We start from the raw sequence: 24,667 nt of genomic DNA on the forward strand, positions 1-24,667 counted from the left end.
AAAAAAAAAAAAAAAATTATTGATTTTTTTATGTATAAGGTTTTTGCTTGTAATGTATATATTATACCACACGATGCCTCGTCCACCATGTAGGTCAGAAGAGGACAGAAGATCCCCTAGAACCAGAGTTACAGCCAGTTGTGAGCCATCATGTGTGGGGGCTGGGAACTGAACATGGACCCTCTGAAAGAGCAGCTAGGACTTTTGGCTGCTGATCCATCTCTCCAGTCCTCTTTATGTACTTGAAATACACAAACATTTGTGAAGAGAAAAATATATAATAATCAAAACACTTCTTAAATTGTATGCATGAAGATTTATTAATGCATTAAAACAGTCTTGTGACTACCTTACTTTCACAATAGTGATGTACGTCAAATGTACTTAGACATATCTGAATGAAAAAAAGAATAAAAAGGTAAGGACATGTGCTCCTGGTATGGTGGAGGAGAAAGTTTGTTGTAGATAAAAGGAGAATGTAGCCAGAGACAGACAGATCTCGGGGATTCGAGAGTGGTCATTACCCTGAGCCAAGCAGGGAAGGGGAAGGAAAAGGGGTAAAGGGAACCAGGTGCAGCACCCAGGAGGCCAAAGATACAAAAAAGGCTGGAAACAAAAATGTCTGGATTATATAGGGAAGAGTCTCTGGGGAGAGGGCAGCTCAGCCCCTGGGCTAGAGAGTTAAGGGTAGGGGGCAGGGTATGCCAGTCATTTCCTGTAACTTGTAGGGACCAAGGGATTCTGGGAGCACTTGGCAGCCAGGACTGCTTTGATATGTTAAATAGGCACCTCAGCCATTTGTCCCACGTTTGAAACCTAACAATATCTGCAATGGGTACAGTGTGAGAGGAAAATTGTCATGCTTTTTGTTAGTAACTGGGCTGCAGTGCTAACTACTGCCTACATCCATAGATGAAGTGGTACATTTCAGACAGACCACAGTAGAAAGACATGTCTCATTGATCTCCCTCTCTGGATGCATGCTTTGTACATCTTTTATTTGCTTGCTTTTCTGAGATGGGTACTTTCTTTTTTTTTTTTTTTTTTTTTTTTTCAAGACAGGGTTTCTCTGTGGTTTTTGGAGCCTGTCCTGGCACTAGCGCTTGTAGACCAGGCTGGCCTCGAACTCACAGAAATCCGCCTGCCTCTGCCTCCGGAGTGCTGGGATTAAAGGCATGCGCCCCACCGCACTCCATCTAGACTTTTCTCTGTCACCACCCCAGGAAGCCACAGCCCCCATTAGTGGTCAAGAAACACACTGTGGAGGTTATTTAAAGGGTTGACAAGGAAGGGCTGTCCAGGTTTTTGTTGGTTGGTTGGTTGATCGGTGGTGGTTAGAGGCTTTTTTTTAGGGGGGTTCTCTTCTTCAATCAAGAGACAGGAAAGCATATTCTTCTTCCACACAAGGATCTGGTCTAAGGGAAAATACGGCTTGTCTCCAAGGAAACACATCACTAAGAAATTCCAGCACTCTCAGCATGAGCAGCCTACAGCCGCTTCTCCTTTTTTTATCCTTAAGTCTGAGCCTGCTGTGCCTCTCCCCCACCCCCAAAAAAACTTCACCTTTAAAAAGAGGAGAAAAGACCCTTGATTCCCTTCCTGGGTTAGTGGGAAAGGTGACAGCTCCTTAGGTCTCTGCCATGACGACACTGCCCTGGCTGGTACCAAAGGATGGGACTGGAGCAAGTGCAGTCTCCTGGACAGCTTAGCCTTCCTCCTGCCTCAGCCAACTCCACCCTCTGTCTGTGGGGGTCTCGGGAGCTCTGCCAGAGCAATATGGACCTCTGCAAACTAGGTAATAAGAGCTGTAGACTTGGTTCTGTTAATAAAACAGTTCTTTGCACATCAGTTTGGCTCCAGCAACAAATACAAATGTGTAGTAATGCCACCGAGAGGCTCTGAGAAGCCGCGAGCTGCAAGGCCAAAACTCAGCTTTACATACAGAGAGGAAGAATTAATAAACAACAGCAAGCTTAAGCTCCGACTGGCCTAATAAATCTTAGGAAGAAAACAAAAGAACAACCAAGGGAATGGTTAGGCTCAAGTGGAAAAATCCTGAAATCCCAAATTCAGAAGTGCCTTTGTCAAGGTTGCTTGGAGAAGTGAGCCCTGATTACCCCTTAAAATAGCCCCTCCAGCTCCACTGCAGAGGAGACCATTTGTCTCCATAAAATCCTTTCATTTGACATCTGCACTGCAATCCCAGGCCACACTTCCCCAAGAGAGGCCCGCTGGAAAATCAGCCATTGTGGTGGAACTCAAGATGGGCACAAAAGGTTTTCCACAATTGGAGGAACAAGAGGCTGAGGCAGGGACAAAGATGCCCTCAGGGCTAATTTGCTATTCAGGATCTAGAGTAGGTTAATCCACTGTGAGATTTCACAATGGGGGCTTCAGCAATTCTGATGAAAGTGAGTGCACAGCCTGCCACAGGGACATCCTCAAAGCGGGTTCCCAAAGGAAAGTTAGGTCCTCCGGGCTCATGAGATTCTCTATGAAACCTAGCCCTGCACTTTGGCAGCAGGAGACGCCCGCAGGCCATGCTCTTTCTTAGAAAGTCCAAGGCTTTCTAACAATTAGGGCTGGCTAAAAATGGAATGCATCCTTGGGAGACTGGGTTCCCTGCCTCTGGCCAGGGTCCACTGGATGATGGTGACCGACTGGCTGGAGATCCTAGAAGATACCCGGGCACTGGGAAAACAAGATTAGATGTTTCCTAGCAGTCTGCCCAGCTCTGAGGTCTAGGAAAACAGAGGGGGCTAGCCAAGTAATCAGAAAAGAAAAATAAGAAATCCATATAGACTGCTCTCAAATGACTTATCAATGGGGGTCCTTCTTTTTAAAGATTGTTCTGTCTGGATTGCGAATGTTTTGCCACAGAGAAATGATACGTATTTGAAACAGTGGATACATTAATTGTTCAGACTTGTTTTATATAGTGATTACAGTTTCAAAACATCACATTGTAGTCCAATTTATACAGCATTATATATCGCTTTAAAATAATAATAAATAAACATGTAAGTTTTTTATTTTGTTTTCACTTCTATTTTACATTGCACGGGTGTTTTGCAAGCATGTTTAGCCTGGCATCACGTTCATGTGTGGTGCCCACGGAAGCTAGAAGAGGGCTTCGGATCCACTAGACCTGGAGTTACAGACAGTTGTGGGTCACCATGGAGGTGCTTGGATTCAAACCCAGGACCCCCGGCAAGAGCAGTAAGTACTCTTAATCTCTAAGCTGCTTCTCCAAAACATGCATTTTTACCTACATGTGTGTAAGTATACCATGTGCATACAGTGCCCAAAGAGGACAGAAGAGGGTGTTAGATTCTCCTAAAACTAGAGTTACAGATGGTTGTGAGCAGTCACGTGGGTGCTGGCACCAAACCTGGGTCCTCTGCTAGAGCAGCTGGTGTTCTTAACTGCTAAGCATCTCTCCAGCCCCCATATGGAGGTTTAAAATCAATTATAAAGGATTGTTTCTATCCTCCAGAAAGACACACTTGTACACTATAAAATATAAACAGTTGGAATCACATTATACAAATGCTTCCATCTAATTAAAGAATTGGGATGCAATCGTTGCATACAGGTTCCTGTCTTGGCATTTGGGCTCCACGTAACCTCTACAGCATGAGTACTTAATGCAATATTTGCATTTGAGGGATTAGTTGTTCTGCCCATAGATTTTTTTTTTTAAGCTATAAAAATGAGTGAGCCTGTTATCAGAGACATCCTGAAAATCCACACAGAACCCTGCCAGGATGGATTACTAACAGTGTTAAATTACAACCTCGGAGGAGGGGCCAGCTTGTAGATGTGGTACAGGCTTCCCAGCTGCCGTACGGAGCCCAGTGCCACACTGCTCTGCTTTCGGCATCAGAAGCGCATGAACGAGTCTGTGCTTCCTTCACAAGGTCTCGCGACTGTAATTCTATAACCAATAATTCATCTTGACCTGGTTCTACAGCAGAAACACAGAGCAAGCCTGTATCCCGCATCTTAGCTTTGCCTGGCAGCATGTGCTGGAAAGACATTCACTGGCTGGCTCTAAGGACACTCGCGCAGCCACTAGACAGCAAGGGTGATGTTAGAGGAAGGGACACAGCGCTAAGAGTGCTCTCACGCATGCTGAGGAGGGCTCTGTGGCTACCAGCACTTGCTAGCCAGCATGAGGACCTCTGTGCGGAACTCTAGCACCTACATAAAAAGCAGGCACGGCGGCCATATGTGCCCACAAATCCCAATGCTAAGTGACCACTGCAGCTTGCTAGCCACCAGCCTAGGAAAGAAACAACAAGATCTTGGCACAGCAAGAGATTCCTTCTCCAGAAACTAAGACAGAGAGCAATAGAGGAAGACACCTGACATCTCCTCTGGTCTCCATACATGCCCATGCATGCCTGCATGCACACACATATATATATACATATAGACACTATACAGAGAAAGGAAGAGAGAATGCTCATACAGAGTGTAAGCTGGTATAACATCATGGGGACTGGACACATTCTAACGGTATCAGTGACAAACATATCATAACCCGCTACCTCACAATCTACTTCCACAAGACGTGGTATAATTTCCCAGAGAAACTTGGATTCTGTGGCGAGACTTTACGCCTTGTAAGATCCGTGGCAGCACTGTTCACAGTTGCCCCAAAGCAAAAATGACCACATAGCCATCAACCCTAAAGCAGGTTAATAAAGGATGACATTCATGCACTAAGTCACCACATGGCGGTAAGACAGAAGAAACTAAAGCATCGTGCAATGAGGCAGTGAATCTCCCCAGGGGCACCAGCCAAAGGAACCAAGGCACAAAGGCTATGTGGCCGTTCATACAAACAGCAACAACAAGCCAAACTGAATCATGGACCTTACGAGTGCTGAGGGAAGTCCTAGCAGGCGTGTGCGCTCAGATGCCTCAGGCCTCCAAGGGCACTTGCACCCACACGCAGACACACACACCTACACATAACTAAAAATAACAAAACACTCCTAAAAAATCGCAGAGCAAGCACTAGTAATACATAAAACAGAAAATAATGATGAACTCAAGGGTATAGGGTGAGAACAGAATAAAAACGAAATTGCAAAGCAGAGGGCATCAGGGCGTTGGCGATGCTCTATTTCCGACCCTATGTGTTGGTGGCACGGGCAAGTTTTTGTAAAATGCTGCTCCAAAATCATATTTCTCCAACGGAGTGTCACTGGGCATATCAGCCACACTCCATGGGAGGCCCCTTACCCAGGAGAAGCTGGCCAACACGAATCGGACACCATGGGGTTTTCATAGGCTTTTGTTTCCTCTTGGTTCCCCCCCCCTTTTTTTTTTGTCTTCTTGGTTGTTTTGCTTGTTTTGACTTTCAGTTTTTGTTTTGTTTTGTTTTGTTTTGTTTTAAGAGAAAGCAAGAAAGAACATGAAGCTGGGTGAGCAGAAGATGGGAATGATCTGGGAGAAGCTGGGGGAGGGGAAAAGATAATCAAATATATTGTGTGGAAGAAAAATTAGATAAAATAAAATGCTGCTCCAAGCCTTCCTTTGCAAGTAAGTCCTCTGGTATGAACGGACAAAAGTGTTCTCAGAAACAGATCTACTAGGTAATTGCTGGCATTTTACTGTAAAAGTTACTATGAAATGAGGAGTGAGCGAGACTGCTTGGGGGGCTGGAGGGGTAAAGGGCCCGGCTACCAAACCTGATGGCCCACAAGGTGGAAGGAGTGACACTTGAACCTTGTCCTCTGACCTCCCACCACCACCCTGGTACCTGCACACGCGCACACAAACACACACACACAAATGTAATTTGAATTTTTAATTAGGTAAATAACACCACAGAGATGTTTTCAATATGGTAGGAAACACTACAGGACAAACAACCTGATTTCTCAAAACAAGGGTGGGGATAAATTATAGATTAACACGCATGCTGCTATATGGGTATAAATTAACCAACTTTGGACTGGGGAGATGGCTCAGTGCTGAATCACTTGCCGTGTAAGCAGGAGGACTTGGAGTTTGGATTCCCAGAATCCACTTAAATGCTGAGTTTATAATTTATAATTCCTGCCTTGAAAGCAAGAGAAAGGGGATCCCCAAAGCAAGCTGGCTCTGGACCAGATGTATCAGTGAGCTCTGGGCTTGACTAAGAGGCCTTTCCTCAATGAACAATAAGGTAGAAGAGCGCTGAACGATTATTCTAACATCATTCGTGCCTTCATATACATGTGCACTCACATGCACTCATCCCTCCAACACACATACCCGCACACACGCAACACACATACCCATGCATCACTCACACACATGCAACACACATACCCATGCATCACTCACACACATGCAACGTCCACACACATGCAACACACATACCCATGCAACACACCCACAAAACAATACCCATACCCACACACATGTAACACACATAGCATACACATGCAACATAAACACCCACACCCATGCAACACACACACCCATGCAACATACCCATGCATCATTCACACACATGCAACGTCCACACACATGTAACACACATACCCATGCATCACTCACACACATGCAACATCCACACACACGCAACACACCCACAAAACAATACCCATACCCACGCACATGTAACACACATAGCATACACATGCAACATAAATACCCACACACATGCAACACACATACCCATGCATCACTCACACACATGCAACACACATACCCATGCATCACTCACACACATGCAATACACCCACAAAACAATACCCATACCCACACACATGTAACACACATAGCATACACATGCAACATAAACACCCACACACATGCAACACACACAGGAAAATGAAAAATTAAAAAATATACTTAATCCACTGCTACAAGAACAGGACATAATCAGACAGACTTCAACACTGAGTGAATAATAGTGAAAGTATTTTTAGGTGTAAAAAATGGTACTGTGCTTTAAAAAAGGCTTATCTTTGAATGATAGATACAGATAATATATCAATTACAAGTGAAATGATATCTGGGATTTGCTTAAAAACAAATCAAAGTGAGAGGAGAGAGGTATGGGAAAACAAAAAATGAAGATGAGCCAAGGAGTTAGCAGTCATCAATTCTCGATCACACGCGCACACGCGCGCACACACACACACACACACATGCACACACACAAAATGCATTGTGCTTTTCTCTATTTTTGCATCTATTTGAACTTTACTGAAAGAAAAAGTATAAAGGGACAGAAAAAGGGGCGGGAAAGAAGGAAGGTGGAGATCCAGAAAAATAGGTTTGTGTCAAACTTGCTCAGAAATGTTCAAATATTGCTCTCTAGACTAATATAATCACATTTTTTAGAAAATATTATACATTTTTTCATCTCTGGGTGGGAAGAATACTTGTAATTTTTAGTCTTTTTTTTTCACTTATCTGTGTTTTTCAACCACTTCTATGAGGAATGAATCAGAAACTTGACTCTAATGGTGTTGAAAAGAACATCAATTTCTTTTTTATTGTTTTTATTGAGCTCTACATTTTTCTCTGCGCCCTTCCCCACCTCTCCCCTCCCCTTCAGCCCTCTCTCATGACCCCCATGTTCCCAGTTTACTCAGGAAATCTTGTCTTTTTCTACTTCCCATGTAAATTAGACCCATGCATGTCTCTCTTAGGGTCTTCTTTGTTGTCTAGGTTCTCTGGGGTTGTGTCCTATAGGCTGGTTTTTCTTTGCTTTATGTCTATAAGCCACTTATGAGTAAGTACATATTATATTTGTCTTTCTGGGTCTGGATTACCCCACTCAGTATTTTTTTTCCTAGATCCATCCATTTGCCTACAAATTTCAAGATGTTGTTATTTTTTTGCTGCTGTGTAGTACTCCATTGTGTAAATGCACTACACTTTCTTTATCCGTTCTTTGACTGACGGGCATCTAGATTGTTTCCAGGTTGTGGCTATGACAAATAATGCTGCTATGAAATGTAAAATAAAACTTTACAAAGGACATCAAAAGGATTGTCACGGTGCAGAGCTCCCGCCCCTCTCTGATACTTCAGTGTGAGTCTATATTGCTTAGCTGTTTAAGGATCACAGCTCATGAGTGTTGTTGACCTCCCGATACAGTCACTAACCCACTCAGTAAAGCAACTGTATGTGGAAATGGAGCCTTTTGGTAACGCATGCTGATGAGAGAGAACCCAGTCAAGCTGACCTCCTGACCTCAGTCCTCCAGCTTCCAGCCTCTGAGGAGCAAACCTCCACTGTCTGAATGTTCGATTTATAAACTGTGGATTGTGACCCCCACATAGGTTCACATAACTTAATATGGGAGCTGCGGAAAATTTAGCAATGCAAGTTTCTGAACATACAATGACCGAAACTAATCAAATCAAACCCACAGCGAACCCGAGGTGTTTCTGATGGCCCTCACCCAAGATTTCCCTGCAGTCTAGGCTCTGAACACACAACACACTCATTTGGCACCGTTTGCACCATCTCACCACTGCCAATGGATATTAGCCGGAGTGTGTGGGCTCAGATCTGAGGCTACTGTATTTTCTGAACTGCAGTAGTTGTATTGCATTAAGTTTTCTGCTCTTGGAAAAACAGTGAGAACTAGTTCCAGACCAGGCTCTAAAACTACAGTGAAATCCTGTCGAAAGAAAGAAAGAAAGAAAGAAAGGAAGGAAGGAAGGAAGGAAGGAAGGAAGGAAGGAAGGAAGGAAGGAAGGAAGGAAAAAGAAAAAAAGAAAAACAGTGGTTGAATTATAGAAAACAAAGGTTTTTAAAATATATTTTCCCGCAATCATTCCTCAGCAAATAAGTATTAAATCAGTATATGTTTAGATTGTGTTAGAATGTTTGATTTTAAAAACTGCCGTTAGAGTTGCTGACTTAAGCGTCTTTTAAATATTGTTACACGGGGACTGGAGATATGGCTCAGGGGCTAGAGTGCTGTGTGTTCTAAAGACACACTGCTCTTGTCCAGGACCTGGATTTATGTCCCAATACCTACATAGGGCAACTCACAACCACCTATAATTCCAGTTCCTGAGGCTCCAAGGGAATCTACATGAATGTGTACATCTAAACTCATACAAAAATATACACATATACATAAAAAAATAAATATATCTTTTAAAAGCAAAAATTTTTAAAATGCTAAATTAATTTTGTCTTAGGATTGGGACAGAATTTCCAACACTTCATGAAATGGTCCTAAATACACTTCTGCCACTTTTCCCCTTTGTGTTCACGTGAAACGGTGTTCTCAGCACTGATGATTATAAAACCAAAATATTGATTGGCTCTGAAAAATACTGAAGATGTTCTGCACCCCACAGTATCAAAGAGTCAGCCACTACCAAGTAAGTCCATCTCACTAGAATGCAAATATGCTTTCACCTTTAATAAATGGTAAAATTATATGACCCCCCCCAAAGAATTGCTGCAAAATAAATGTATGATTATTATAAATGTTTGGTTTATATGCCTACCGTATAAACCAGTCACATAAAATTTTCTTGGGCTAAAGAAGGTTACAAGTAGGAAAGAAGTTAAGAAGCCCTGGTTTTAATCACCCATGATGGATGGTACTGTTAACGGCCGATGGGCAGGCCATGACAGGGGGCCCTTAGCTGAGTCTGTTAAAAGCTGCTTATCTCTCTTCCCCAGAAAAATACATATTCAGACACATCTGTCCAAATCAAGAAACTCTGGGAGCACTAAAGAGATACAGGCTTTCTGTGGGTTTAGTAGTTAGAACGAACGACAAATGACATTCATTATATACTCTGCTGTGTGTCAAGTACGGCGCCGCATTTAACAGACATCGCCAAATTCGCTCTTACCAGTCATCAGTGGGATGATGTGTGCGCATCAACCCTGCTTTAAAATGAGGACGGTGGAGACAGAGAAGAAAGCAGCAATTGGATGGAAGGTTGGATAAGTCTGGGAGTCGGGGCCAGCACTGAGACTCAGGCAGCTGGGCCAAACAATGAAGGCACTCTCAAAGTCTGAGTTAAGTATAACAAGCAACTACATCACTCTGTAGAGAGGATGTCCCTAAATCCAAGTAACTTTAAGGGCCTTCCATCGAAGCCAAGGTGCTAGAGCAACCAAACACACATGATACCCAACTCCCAAAAATCCCGGAGACGGGGTTCTCACCTAGCCAGCTGACTGTGTACAAGTCAGGGTCCATCTTCCCCTACCACTAGGCGGCACCATAATAGACTCCCAGAAGTCACGTAAGGGTCCATTCATTACCCCTGACCTCTTCGTGATGACCTCTGACCTCTTCTTATTAAGTGGTTCACAGTGTAATTCAATACTTTAATGTTCAGCCCTAAAATCTGTTCATGGAGTAAAATAATCCAACATTTAAGGGCACACTGTCCTCCTCACTCTGTTCCTACCACCTGAGAGACATCTTTTTCCCCCCAGCTGAGACGTCATAATGAACCCACACTTCCAAGTGCTTGCCCTTGAGGTCCAGAGGAATAATAGGCCGACCCACAGGTCCTGAAGACAACGGTAAGCATGTGATATCTCAACACACATGGACAAGGAAGACGAAAGCCATCATCCCCCGGCCCCCACCAAGGACTCACAGTTTCACAGTTCAAGCATCGGGTTTCGTTGGTGAGTGTTCCCTGAAAAATCTCGTGGACCCAGGTGAGCTCGGGTTTGTTACTCTCTGCGGGTTCGTTCATGTTGCCATTTTTTAACTTCCCGTTTTGTTTTTCCTGTTTCTTCTCCTCCTGCAGGATGTCCGCAATAGTGTTTAGCAAATAATTTAAAAACTCGTGAGCATCCTGCTGCATGTAGTTGTCAAAGAGATCTGGAAAGGAGAAGGGCCATGATTTCACACTCTGCATCCTGGAGAGTGGACAGACAGGGCGAGCTTTCCATGACATGCTTCCCGTATTTATATGGAAAAGAGTGGACAGGCATGGCATACACATACATTTCATCTCCACTGCAATGACAATGAGCAACTTTCCAAAGAACCATTCCTTTCTATGTCCTCCCACCCACCAAACACTAATATCCCCTGTCTCCTTACAGTCACCTATAACAATGAACCAAAGTTTAATCATTCTAGAAAAGGACCAAAATTACTAGACAGAAACCCTGATATAATATCTATTTGTTTTTGCGTGTATGCATGCAGGGTACATGCTGGGGAATGGGGGCACACATGTGAGCAGGTGCGTACTTGTGTGTGTACGTGAGTATGCAGAGGGCAGAGGCTGACACTAGCATCCATGCTCCACGTCCTCTATAAGGGAAGGGTCTCTGGTTAACTCTGCGACTCACTCATTTGGCCGTTCTGGCTACCCAGCTTGCTCTAACCATCCCCTATCTCCACCCTCTACCTCCAGTCTACTGGGCTAACAGGCTGGTTATCAGCCTGAAATCCTGGGCTACCTGCCCAGCTTTTCATATGAGCGCCAGGGATCTGGACTCTAGTCTTCTCACTTGCTTGATGAGTACTTTATCCACTGAACCCCTGAATATCAACTCTTGATAGGATGTGACCACCAGTGAGTCATTCTGCTATAGCAACGAGATTCTCTTCCTAAGAGTCACATTAAACCGAAGACTGGCCTGGAAGAATCTTATATGAAAGATGAAAGAGAAATGAGGAGCATATGTGAACAGACATCTTTCCCACGGTGCTCCTAAAACAAACTCAAGCATCTAAGCCTACTGCAGGCCCTGCTGTCGGGACAAGCAAGCAGCTGGGAGCCCCTATTCTGAGTCATACTCACAACTACACTGGGAGGGTTGGCTTCTTTCTCTATTCGGGTCACTTTTATTCCAGCACACATAAACTATTACAGCTTTGAATGCTAGCTATCAAATCAAGCAAGACTTTGGAAAAATAAACACCAGGTTAACTGTGTTCGTGTATTGGAGTAAGGTGGCATCCCGGAGAGATTGCAAAATCAAATATTCCCATAGTAAACTTCTAGAATACATAATGTATCTCTATCACTATTTCTCCTCAAAAAAAAAAAAAAAAGGCCCTGATTGAAAGTCTTGTCACTGATGTTCATGTCATTCACCCCATGATTGTGACAAGATACCTAAGCACATATACCCACAGAAGGAGGGGTTTCTCTGGCCTCACAGTTTCAGGGGGTTCCATGCGTGGTTGCTCAGTCCCAGACACTGGGCAGAGCATCACCCCAGCAATGGAGTATGACAGAAGCCGGCTACCTCACAGTGCGCAGGAAGCAGAGAATGAGGGAGGGACTAGTAGCCAGTGTCACCTTCAAAAGCACACCCCTGGGATCTGCCTTATAGCTAAGGCCCAGCTCTTAAAGTTTCCATGCCCCCCCCCAAAAAAAACACCACCACCCACCACCAACTGAGAATCGACAGCCGCAGACTGAACATACTCAAGCCTACAGGGTACATGTCATGTTCACTATAACATTCACGTTATTTCTAACACACCAGAGCCCTGATTAGGTAACTTGTGTTTGCTGTAGTCACAGTTCATACAATAGTACTGTTCCACTCAGTGATTACATCAATATATCTAACCCTGGGAGTGAAGCACTCAAAAGGCTGCCTTGGTCAATTTTTTTTTTCTCTTACAATGATCCTTCTTAGAATGCAGCATGTTTAAAAAAAAAAGGGGGGGGGAAGAAGAAAAGAGAAAGAAATCATTCTAAATGGAATGTCAAACCTCAATTTTTAAATTTCTCTTCTATTTTCTGTTTCTTATATAATGGGAAAAGAAGATATGTCTTCTGACAGGCGGTGGTGGCGCACGTAGTCCCAGCACTCACTCAGGAAGCAGAGGCAGGCGGATCCTCTGTGAGTTCAAGGCCAGCCTGGTCTACAGAGTGAGGGCCACGACAGCTTATAAAGGGAAACCCTGTTTTCTTTTCTTTCTCCTCTCCTCTTTCTAATTTAATTAATTAATCAATTTTAATTCTTTTTTTGTAACACCTAGTGTAGTTCTAGGTGGCCTGGAACTCGCGGTGATCTGCTGTCTTTGAGTTCTGAATGTTAGGATTAAAGTTACAGAATACCGCACCTGCATTCGCTCTCTCTCTCTGATTTTTCCCACTGTTATTTATGTGGATGTGTCTACGTAAGTGTATATAATGTGTAGAGTATCAGATCCCCTGGAACTGGAGTCATAGGTGGCCATGAGCCATCCCACATGGCCACCGAGAACTAAACTCCAGTCCTCTGAAACCGGAGCATGTGTTTTTCAAGTGCGCCCATCTCTTCAGTCCCTGAAACCACTCTAGTTAACCGCACTCACTCACAACTTTAATAAACTAGAATGAGCTTTCCATGTGGAGGCGACCAGAACCCCTGCTCTCGCCGTCCTCCAGGTCTGTCACCCACTAAGGCTCCACCACTCACCGTTCTCTTTCCTCAGCCTTGAAATGAACTTCTTTGGTGGGATGACGCCGACCTTCTTCTTCTGCGTGGCGATGCTGTGGAAAAGGTCTGCCAGGCACGTCAGCAGGTTTTCCTTCTTTTTTTGCTGGGCCTTGTATGCCAACACATTCTCCCGGAAAGGCCGACAGAAGTACAAGGCCTGCAGCACGGAGTTACAGTAGCACGTGTTTCCAAACTGCCAAGGCACAAGAGGGGTGACTGGAGTCATTGTCTGGGGATAAGCCGTCTCTGAGCAGGGGAGGAGCATGAGACGCCAGGATGCAGGACCCTGCCAATACCTGTGTTCCCCTGTCAGAGGCCAATACGCCAGAATAGATAACCGTGGATCTGATCAACAAGGACAGGAACAACAGGGACTCTCCACCTTCCTAATGCTGCGACCCTCTAACACAGCTCCTCAAGTTGTGGTGACCCCCATCATAAAATCAGTTTTGTTGCTACTTCATAACTGCAATTTTGCTGCTGTTATAAATTGTAATGTAAAAATCTGTGTTTTCCGACGGTCTTAGGCAACTCCTGCATAAAGGTTGTTCAACTCCCAGGGGATGGCACCCCACAAGCTGAGAACCACTCAGTAACAGAGCCAACCCCCTGGGCTGCAGTTTAGCTTGCCCTACTTTCAGTTACGGGGAGTCACCCACAGTCTGTGACCGTTACGTGGAAAAATTACAGAAATCAATTATCTATATGTTTTCTATTGTGTCCCATTCCGTGCAGTATGATGGAATCTCACACCATCCTGCCCCAAATGTGAATCATCCCTTAGCAGAGCGTAGGCATAACGTCTGTGGTACCTGCCCACTGGCGACTTTGTAGACTTCCTGGGTATCACAAGTAACCTTTATATTACTCAGCAATGGCCCCAGCCTCGTATTAAGAAGCAAACTAATACTGATGAATTACTGTAATTGTTCTATTTTATTAGAACATTATTTAATCTCTTATGCCTTTACCACCAGTGTAAACAGATAGAAAAAACATAATCTCTATAGAGTTTGGTACTATGCAGTTTTAGGTATCCATTGGGGATCCCGGAATGCATTCCCCACAGATAATAGAAGCCTAGGAATTCTAGTGCTTTCCTGATCCATCAAAGTCTAACTTATATAGACACTCTGATGAACACTGATGAAGAACCTAATAGGATCTGATACTAAGAAAAAAAGAGACAAGAAGCCAGGCAGTGGTGGTGCCTGCCTTTAATCCCAGCATGGAGGAGGCAGAAGCAGGAGGATCTCTTCAAGTATAAGGCCAGTCTGGCCTACACAGCAAGTTCCAGGACTGCCAGGGATTTTACACAGAGGAGCCCTGTCTTCAGGGAGGTAGGGGAGGTTGAAACCTACATGGCATGGGGACTCAGAAAAGCAGCTGGCTAAAGAAAAGTCACAATGCAATATAAAAAAATCCCCTGTGACTGCAGGCATGGTGATGCACATTTGGGATCCCAGCTCTTGGGAAGCTGGGGCAAGAGGATCACTGCAAGCTGGAAGCCAGCCTGTACTATGCTGAGTTCAAGGTCAACTTGAGCTGTAACTCAAAAACAAACAAACAAAACTCCCATTATATAATTTTATAAAATTATAAAAATAAAAATTTTATTTTTAATTGTGAAATTAAAAATAAAAAAAATGAAAACGAAACAAAAAAAAACCTGAGACAACCAGGGATATAGCTCAGTGGGAGATGTGTGTGTGTGTGTTTGCACATGTGTGCGAACCCACACACATGCATGTGTGAGTGTATGTGTATATGTGTGATATATGTGTAGTATGTTTATGTGTTTATATGAATATATACTTATACATACACATATGTATGTAAACATATACATATACACACATACAACAGTGGGGAGGATTATTTCAGGAGTTCAGAACTACCTGTGCAGCAGAAGTCTTTAGGAAACAGGGCTTGTCTTTCTCTGTTAGGATTACAGTGGTCGCTGCCCCAGAGTGCAAAGTCTCACTTACTCCAACGCAATGGAGCAAAAAGTGTCTCCATAGGCCACCCTCCCATCTTCCTGCCTCTTACCTTCTAAATTACCCTGCCTCGTGTTTCCTCCAAGGTGGCAATTGTCCCAATATGGCATCACACAAGTTCCTGACCCCCCCTATAATCAGAGTAGGGCCCACACAGCAACACTCATTCCTCTCCAGGTCACAGACACAGAGATTTTGACTGCAGAGGCAATGTCATTATCTCACTGGCTTCTAAGTGGCTGGAAGCCTAGCTCCGTGGGAGGACCCAGCTGAGACCTGTACTTTCGGCTATTCCCACACAGCAAATGAACAGGAAGAAATTCCAAAGAAATAACAAGATTCATAGCCCAGATCCCAAAGCACTGTAGAAGGTCAAACGGAGCATGGGCGTCTTCGCTGAACTACCTCTTGGTGTGAACATCCTCGGAGCCTAGGTATTTTAAGTTCCTTGACACAACCATGTAACAGGTGACAAACCCCTTCACGCAGAGGCTGGCACCTCCATAAATTATCATCCCAGGAATCATAAATGAATCTATTAATAGATACAGCCTTCATAATTCTTCTACTAGTCAGGCAAGAGTCGTAATTCTCCATTGTCTGCATTTGTATTTTCTTTAGTCAAGAAAAAATTACCACGGATTGAATGACTTTCTTCAGAGAGTCAAGTGGAGGTCCCTGCACAGCAGCTAAAATAAGCTGTATTTATATTAGAAGACTGTCCTCCCAGGGCCTTGCCTAGCTCTCCTCTGTCCGGTCTCACTCTGCTTCTCAGTGTCTTTTACCCAGACACCCTTCAGCCTGAACTAGTTATCAACTCTGGGGAAATAAGAGGATTATTTTTCAAGTGTCTACAGCATGCCCAGGCCTCCACCAGGGCCTCACCTAGGGGCTCTCATTCTTCCTTCACTGTGGCTCAAGAGGGAGAAACCACTGCAGCCACTATTAAGGTGGAAAAGAAAGGCCAGAAAGACCAAGTTTCTTGCCACAGTTCATACCACTAGTTAACAGAACATGGAGAATAAAAATTGGGGCTCTTTCCTTTACATCCAAGGCAGCATTAATTCAGAAAGAATGTGGCTAACTTCTTCCAGCACGCGCCACAGCAGGAACCTGGCAGACTGGCAGAGAAGCTCCTCCAGAAAGCCGTGTGTCTATGAACACCCTCAACACGTAAAACTTCTATTCAATAAAGAGGATATAGTGAAGGAAAAAGCACAGGGCTGATGGGCAATACCACCTTAACATCTGACCTACCACCATCTTACCGAGGAAGCAGAGCCCAAGGAGGGCCAGGTACTAGGGGCTCCTGCCTAGCACAAAGGAAAATAAGTTGTAAAACAGTTTCCTCCAAGACCGAAACTCCACATCCTACAGGGGAGCCCCTTAAGTAGGAAAGTAACCAACCCAAAACAGTTTCAGGAAGTCCCTGGAGCTGACTGGATCCACTAGGCCCCTCCCAGCCAGAGTGAGCCAAGCTAAACTACAATGGGGACTCTCAGAAGAACAGAACCTGAGAAGACTCTGAGACCAGACTGCTGCCTAGAAGAAGCAGAAACCAGCCCAGCCAAGCTGCCTGGAGGAGGCTTAGGTAGAGTTGCCTGGAAAGGACCCTCTCCACCCTGGTGTGCGGCCTGCAGGCTGTGCCAGCTTTAGTGAGCTGTCTGTCACCCGTGTTGGGGTGAGCCTTGGTGACCCAGCTGTCTCTGACTCACTTCCGCCCCTCTAAGGGACCTCTCACCCATATTCCTGTACGTAACCTCAATAAAACTCACTGGTTCACCAAACTGGACTTCGGTGGTGTCTGTAATCTGGTCTGTCGCGAGCTCCCTACATCACTCGGGGGTGAGCGGATGGGTGGTGCATCTCCTAGGAAGAGTTTTGTCACACAACAATGGGGCCAGGTGACTCTGGGATAAATGACTCTTGGATGGATCCTTGACTGACAGCTCACTCCTAGCTAAAGACATAACATTATATATCTCCAATACAAGCTATATTATCTGTCAAGTACAGGTCACGTTGTATTGGCCCAAACTAAAACGAAGACTGGAAAGTCCATGCTGTGAGAAAGGGAGGACAAATCAAAGCAGGTTCAGCCACAAATGCGAATGGAGTCACTATAAGAGCAGCATATCAAAGGGACTCCCCTCAAGGCATGCAGGAAAAGGGTTGTGACTTCAATCAATAATGTAGTAATTATTAAGTCCTTTGCTGGGGACAACACTTAGTACATTTTAAATAGTAGATTAAAATGCCCTTCTCCAGTATTTGCCTCTACTACTAACTAAAGCACACAGTTATTTAACAATGAATAATGGTGGTAATAGCAGCAGAGAGTGGTACATAAGCCACAAATCACAGTGCTCAGGCAGAGGCAGGAGGATCACTGGAAGTTCAAGGCCAGCCAGGTCTTCATAATGAGTTCAGACACAACAGACGTGGAGCTACGTAACTCTTGTTTCACAAAGCAAAAAAAAAAAAAAAAAAAAAAGCCAGCCAGCAAGTCTCATCAAATACCCTAAATATGGGAAACAGTAAATACTTACGTTGACCAATCCGAAGTAGTGTTCATTGATCGGAAACTGCTCTGGACCAATGTCTTTTTCCAGAGCAGAGGCATTGGTGCCCTACAAGAAAACATAACAAGAGTTAGGTGGCGTGAAAACTCTTATAAGAGGAAATGAGGTGATGTGAGCTGGCCCACTCTGAAACAAGCACCCCTTGTCAACAACATATGGGGGATACCAGGAGTTTTCTTTCATGCCCTCTCTGGACTTCCCAGCCAACTCATGAGTTGCCCCAGCCGGGCACTGTGTGGTTTCAGTCGCCTCCCACGAGGAGAGGACATTTGAGATCGGTATGTAAATGAGAAGATGATCCTCTGAATAAAACATTCCAGACAGCTGCAGCAGCTTTCAGAAACAGGGTGCCTGGAAGACAGGACCGCTTTCAAAGTCAATTTCTTTATGCTGATAAGGCTCCACGGCGCACCTGTTGAGCCAGGCGCCCGTCTCCAGGTCCAGGCATCAATGAGAATGCTGAGGAAGCGGACATGAATGCCTGCTCTCATGGAGTTCCCCTTCGTGTACGTGACGACAGCCTGAACCATGAAGCAAGTATCAGACATACAGCTGTGAGACGGGCTGCGGATGGAAGGGGCACTGAGGTGTAAAGGCCGCACGACTGTACCTTTCAGTACAGGACCCGGAGAGGGTCGTACTGAGAACGCACTATGTCCAGACAATGTTGCAGATAATGAAAGGATCCGATGTGAAAGCTGACAGCTGTCGGATGCATCAGACTGCTAAGTCTGGTGATACCCTAGCATGGCGAGACTCCCATGCCCTCTGTGCCAGGGACTGTGCAGTTCATCCTCATGAAGCTTATAAGATGACTATTCCCAGTTGCCTATGTCTGGAAGTGATTTAAAACCCAAGAGACTGGGTACATCTGGGAGGGATTTTTTTTTTCTTAATTAAATCATTTGCAGTAGGAAGACCACTTTTCATCTGAATCTTTTGAGGTGGGAAGAGCCGCCTTTAGCATGAGCCACACCTTCTGCTGGCAGCCTGTCTAAAGGGCACGGAAGTAGGAAGCTTGTTCTCTTTGCCCGCTTGCTCTCACCAGCAAGCTTCACTGGCATTAGAACCTACTTCTTTGGGATTCCAGCCTCAAGGACTAAGCAACTACATGATTCTTGGACTTTTCATTGGTAGATGAGTTGGACCTGCAAGCCATTCTAATAAATTCCCAAAGGCTGAATTGGGGAGTCAGACTCAATCTTATCCAAACGCTGCCAGAGCCTAGCCATCAAAACAGTGATGAAGCCCCGCCTACTTGGGGCTAGTCACAAGTAATGGATGGTCTTTTCCCACTCAGATTGAGTGGGCTACCTGAAAGTAAGAAAAGCTCATTGAGTCAGGTACGGTGATCACTGACCATGGGGAGCAGGTTCCAGGACCCCTGGAAAGACACTCAGTGCCTTTACATAAATGGTATAGTCAGTGCTTCTTAACCTTCCTAATGCTACGACCCTCCAATACAGTTCCTCATGTTGTGGTGAACTCCCAACCATAAAATTATTCCATTGCTACTTCATAACTGTAATTCTGCTACTGTTGTGAATCGTAATATAAACATCTGATATGTGACCCCTAGTGAAGGGGTCGCAACCCACAGGTTGAGAATCACTGGTATAGTAGTGGCTTATAACCTATGCATATTCTCCTATGTGTCTTCCTTCCCTACATTACTTATAATACCAGGTATCATATAATTGCTAAATAATCTGTTGGTACACTGTATTGTTTAGAGTGTAAAGACAAAGTGTGCTCAGAACAGGTGAGATGCATAAATGCCTCCGGTCTGTGTCTGACTGGTCTGTGAGTGCAGAGCCCACGCATGGACGTGGAGCAATAGGCAGGACCGGAGTGCCTTGCTGATGTTGGTCCCTCACCATCTGCAGCCTTCTTCTCACAGCTCGCAGGGACACGAGGATTTGGGAAACAGAACGGAAAGCATTAAAAGGTAATGCTAGTGGGCCTGGAGGGATGATTCATGAACTAAAGTGTATGCTGCTCTAACAGAGGACCTGAGGTTGGGACCTCACACCTAGGTCAGATGGCCCACAGCTCCAGGGGCTGTGACGGCCTCTTCTGGGTTCCACAGACATCTGCACACACGTGCTCACACACACATACGTGTGAGTAAACAACAGAATAAATCTTTCAACAATTTCTAATACTGTATATTCTTTAATTTACTTTTATGTGCAGGAATGTTTTGCCTGCATGTGTGTAAGTGCACTCTGTGTGTGCCTGGTGCCAGAAAAAGGTGTCAGATCCCCTAGGACTGGAGTTAAAGAGGGTTGTGAGCCACTATGTCGGTGCTGGGCCAAACCTAGATCCCCTGCCAGAGCAATAAGTGCTCGTAACCATTAAGCTATCTCTTTAGCCTCCTAATGCTGTGGACTCTTAACTCATGTAATTCTCCTCTCCTCCTTGAGGAAGACATGACTATGAAGTAGACTGAAAACCAAATAAGATGGCCCCTTGCCACAAAGCACACTTGAAATAGAAAATAACTCGAACCCGAGCCAACTGAATAGAAGTACGGCAGGCTCTTACTCCCCAGCCTTGATTCCGTGAGCGCGCGCGCGCTCTCTCTCGCACTCTCGCTCTCTCTCTCTCTCTCTCTCTCTCTCTCTCTCTATCTCTCTCTCTCTCTCTCTCTGCTGTGCCACCACTCTAGGCTCCTTTACCCGCCGTCTGAGAGTGGACTCAATGCTCAAACATGAGCCAGTTTCAGTGTCATGAGGGAAAGAGCCATCATCCCCACAATAACATGGCTTCACTCTACAGACGGGCCTTTGAGATAACAGATCAAATTATGGCAGGATTCCACAGTACCGACATAAAAAAGCCTAACATTTTTAATAAAGTTATTTCTAAATTACAAATTAATGTAAAGATGGGTATTAAAAAGACCAACATCCTTTTTTTTCAGGAAAAATTAGAATGTATGGCAGGCAGGGAGATCAGGATAAATGTAAGATACAAAACACAATGGTAGGAACAAGGTCTCATTAGCTCTTTCTTTATGAAAAAAAAAAGGCAACACAGAGAAGTTAACACATGATTTTTGCTAGGTAAGTCTTGCCTGTCTTAGCACTAATTTTGCCATTTGTGGAAAGGGAGCCTGGAAGTGAGGATGAAGATTTGTGTTGAGAACAGACACCCTGAGGTGACGTAGTATCCACTCACACCGATGTTAACGGGCCATCAGACTCTACCCATTGGACATCCCACCCAGCAAAGTAGGAGCCCATTATGAACAAATTCTCCATCTCTTTCTGAATAAACACCCAGTCAAATGTGCTGTACTAGGAGGAAAAAAAGGTCCAACAATCACACTGACCAGACTCCCCAAATTCACCCAGTTCTGGAGGCCTTCAAGCTGGGTGTGGTAACACAGTCTTTAGTCCGGCAATCTGGAGGCAGAGGCAGATGAATTGCTGAGATCAAGGCCTGTTGCCAACCCGGTAGGAAAAGAAAAAAAGAAAAATTTTGCACCAGCGGTCCAGGACTCCCCTAATTGGCTGCTCATAAGCCTATGTGTCTCTCTGTTGTAAAGAATGGAGATGCTTCCGTGATCTAAGCATCCCTCCTCAGCTCTATCATACCATCCGCTCAGCATCCCTCAGCATCCCTCATATCTCCTGCCGTTGCTACCTCATTCTTACATCTCCCTCAGAGCTTATCATCTTTGAACTGTTTCTGTTGAAACACATAAAAGTCCGAGGGTTTCTAAGACTGAACAAAAAAGTTCGGGAAAAGTACAGAAGGTGGTAATGTGGTTGTCGCTGAACAACAGTGTGGGTGGGTGGGTGGGTGGGTTCACTGGGCTATTCTGTTTATATTTTTACACCTACAGTTAGCCACGCATCTTTTAACCATGAGGATGCGTTCTGAGAAATATGTTATTTAGGCAATTTTATCATTAGTGGACATAGGGAATACACACACTAGCCTGAAAGTACAACCTACCACCTACCTATGCTATACGAAGTGTGTATTGCATATGTACATATGTATGGAACAACTTATTGCTTCTTGGGGCATGACAAAGGAAACAGAAGACCAAGTCAAGTGCTAGAGAAGATGGTGAGATCAAGAAGGCACATAAGGGAGCTAACTGCAGGGATGGTTCACTGGTTATGAGCACCCATTGCTCTTGCAGAGAACCCAGGTTCAATTCCCAGCACCTACAAAACAGCTCACAATCATCTACAACTCCAGTTCCAGGGATCCGATGCCTTCTTCTGGCCTCCACGGGCTCCTACACCCACGTGGAGCACATAAGTCCACTCGAGCCATGTGCATACACATAAAAATAAAGAAAGTTAGGGAGCCACTCGAGACTGCATCTGGCATGACATTGCATACTCCAGGAAACACTGTAAATGAAGAGCATCCTAAAACAGCCCAAAGCACAGAAAAGACATGATGCAGATTCTTAGCTTTTACTGTTGCTACCAAGGGTGTGTGCCCTGTCTAGCAGTGCATGCTGTTCTTTCACACGACTAGCAATAGGTTTGTCGACATGTCACGATAAAGACACAGAGCATGTCACACTGAGGAACAACAGGTCATTCTATCCTGTTACAGTGATGGCATTGCTTCAGATAGTGTAATGTAACAGTGCCCTCCAAGTTAAAAGGTGCTTTACAGGAGACAGTGAAGAGGCTCAGGAGAACCAGGGGTAAACAACTTCACATGCCCGGGAAGGCTGAAAATGGGGGTCCCTCTCCGGAGAGACAGAAGCAGTAAGCTGCGGGGATAGGGGACTGTGACCCATTGAACCGCAGAGGGGACACTCTCTGACCTCTTGAGCTGCCTGCACATCATGCAAAAAGCTCCAGGGTTGCAGCTTCCATGATGCCTCGCTTTGTACTCAGGGGCAGCTTTTGAGTCCTACTTGATCCTGTAAGTAACCCTTCACCCATACGCCAGTTAAGAACCCCAACAGAAATTCATCGGTTCACCAAGTTAGACTTTTGTACAATCATTACTTTGGTCTGTCCTAGGTTCCTTTCTGAGGAAAAAAGAAAGACATATACATACATACACCTATACATATGTGGGGGGTGGTATGGATGTGTGGGGAGAGAATTATGCCTCTAGGAAAAAATCTCTCTCATACAACAGTAGGCAGTGAGAACTTTTTAGCTCTATTATAGTCTTATGGAATCAGTATGGTAAATGTGACCCAGCACTTACCAAAACATCATTCGGCAGCACATGGATGTGTGTACAGGTGGATAACAGTCCAGCGAGGACACCCTTGCTCTAATCCCCGAAACTGGGGAATACATTACCTCACAGGACAGAGGAAAACTGAGATGGTATTCATTCACACATCTGAGGGTCTGGGGAGATGGCTCAGCAGTTAAGAGCACTGGCTGCTCTTCCAGAGGTCCCGAGTTTGATGTCCAGCACCCACATGGTGGCTCACAACCATCTTGAGTGGAATTTGATGCCCTCCTCCACCATAAAGGCAGACATGCAGAAAGAACATTCATCTATATAAAATAAATAAATAAAATCTTTTTAAAAGATACTCGAACGGGGCTTGCTCTGCATCATCCAGGGGGCTCAGAATGCTCACAACTGTCCTTCAAAGTGGGAGCATGAACAAGGCAGAGCACAATTCTGTGTGACAATTTCAGAAGCTGCAGGTGGATGGGACAAAGCCAAGGCACGGTTCAACCTCTGCCACGGAAATGCCTGGGAAGGCACTGACCTCTGTGAGTTCAAGGTCTAGAAAGTGAGTTCCAGGACAACCAGGGCTACACAAAGAAGCCTGGGGTGAGGGCGGGGGTGCAGCCCTCTACTAAAGCAGGCGTTGGCCCAGGATCTGCTTTGGATTTCAGAATTATAACAAAGCCAATGCTCCGCAGGGAAAGCACTTGACTTGCAAGGCTGCTGACCCGAGCTTGATCCCCAGGACCCATGAAGACATGGAAGTAGAGAAGCAACTTCAAAAAACGCTGCCCTCTGACCTCCACATATGCTCAGTGGCACACATGTTCCCCATACACATACAATAAAAAAAAAATCAATCAGTAGTACATAAATTGGTGCTTTTAAAAGATATCAAAGGTAGATTATTTAAGCCACACAACAATATAATTGGCTACAGCAGCCTAGGAACCCAACACCGTGTGTTTAATGACTCTGTAAGGACTGTCAGTACTTCCTCACCTCCATATCGCACCTAGCATCTGCAAGGACCTTAGACTCAACCCCAGCACTCAAAGGAAAAAAAAAATCTCCTGGATTTTACCCCCACATCACCCAGAGAAGCTACAAACACAGTAAGTTCCCCAGAAGGGGCATTTGTAGACAGCTGGCTTTTCCCAGAGGTGGCCCAAGGCCTCTCTCCCCTGCCTCTCTCCAGGGTCCCAACAGATGCTACTGCATGGCTCCAGGCAGCCGCTGCAAGCCGACCATGTCTAACTCTCTGCACCCTGCAAACTTCAAGCTCCATGCTGCATTAATGCAGGCATTCCCACGTACCTATCCACCGACCCTCAACATCCATCTACTGCAATGGGACACCTCACTCCCCTGGAATTCTCCCACGCCTTCATCAGGGCTCAGGCTGGAGCCTCCAGGTCACACCTGGCATCTGCTGCTGCGTTGTCCCCATCCATCTCTGTGCTCTACTGACAAGCTCCTCCCCATCCATCTCTGTGCTCTACT

The 24,667-nt window shown here is 45.0% G+C and overlaps 1 protein-coding gene across 2 annotated transcripts in view; it reads right to left on the minus strand.

Annotated features, from left to right (window-relative positions):
- Usp46 (ubiquitin specific peptidase 46) overlaps positions 1–24,667 on the minus strand; it is a 70,595-nt gene that overhangs the window by 23,287 nt on the left and 22,641 nt on the right. For both annotated transcript variants that reach the window (XM_005359343.3, XM_005359344.3), the window contains 3 exons: positions 17,951–18,031; positions 13,384–13,597; positions 10,602–10,831 (listed from right to left, as the gene is read on the minus strand). In XM_005359343.3, the coding sequence (XP_005359400.1) occupies positions 10,602–10,831; positions 13,384–13,597; positions 17,951–18,031 (525 nt within the window). The remainder of the gene's footprint in view (positions 1–10,601; positions 10,832–13,383; positions 13,598–17,950; positions 18,032–24,667) is intronic.

Source organism: Microtus ochrogaster, linkage group LG1 (assembly GCF_000317375.1).
Source record: "Microtus ochrogaster isolate Prairie Vole_2 linkage group LG1, MicOch1.0, whole genome shotgun sequence".
Classification (NCBI taxonomy): Eukaryota; Metazoa; Chordata; class Mammalia; order Rodentia; family Cricetidae; genus Microtus; species Microtus ochrogaster.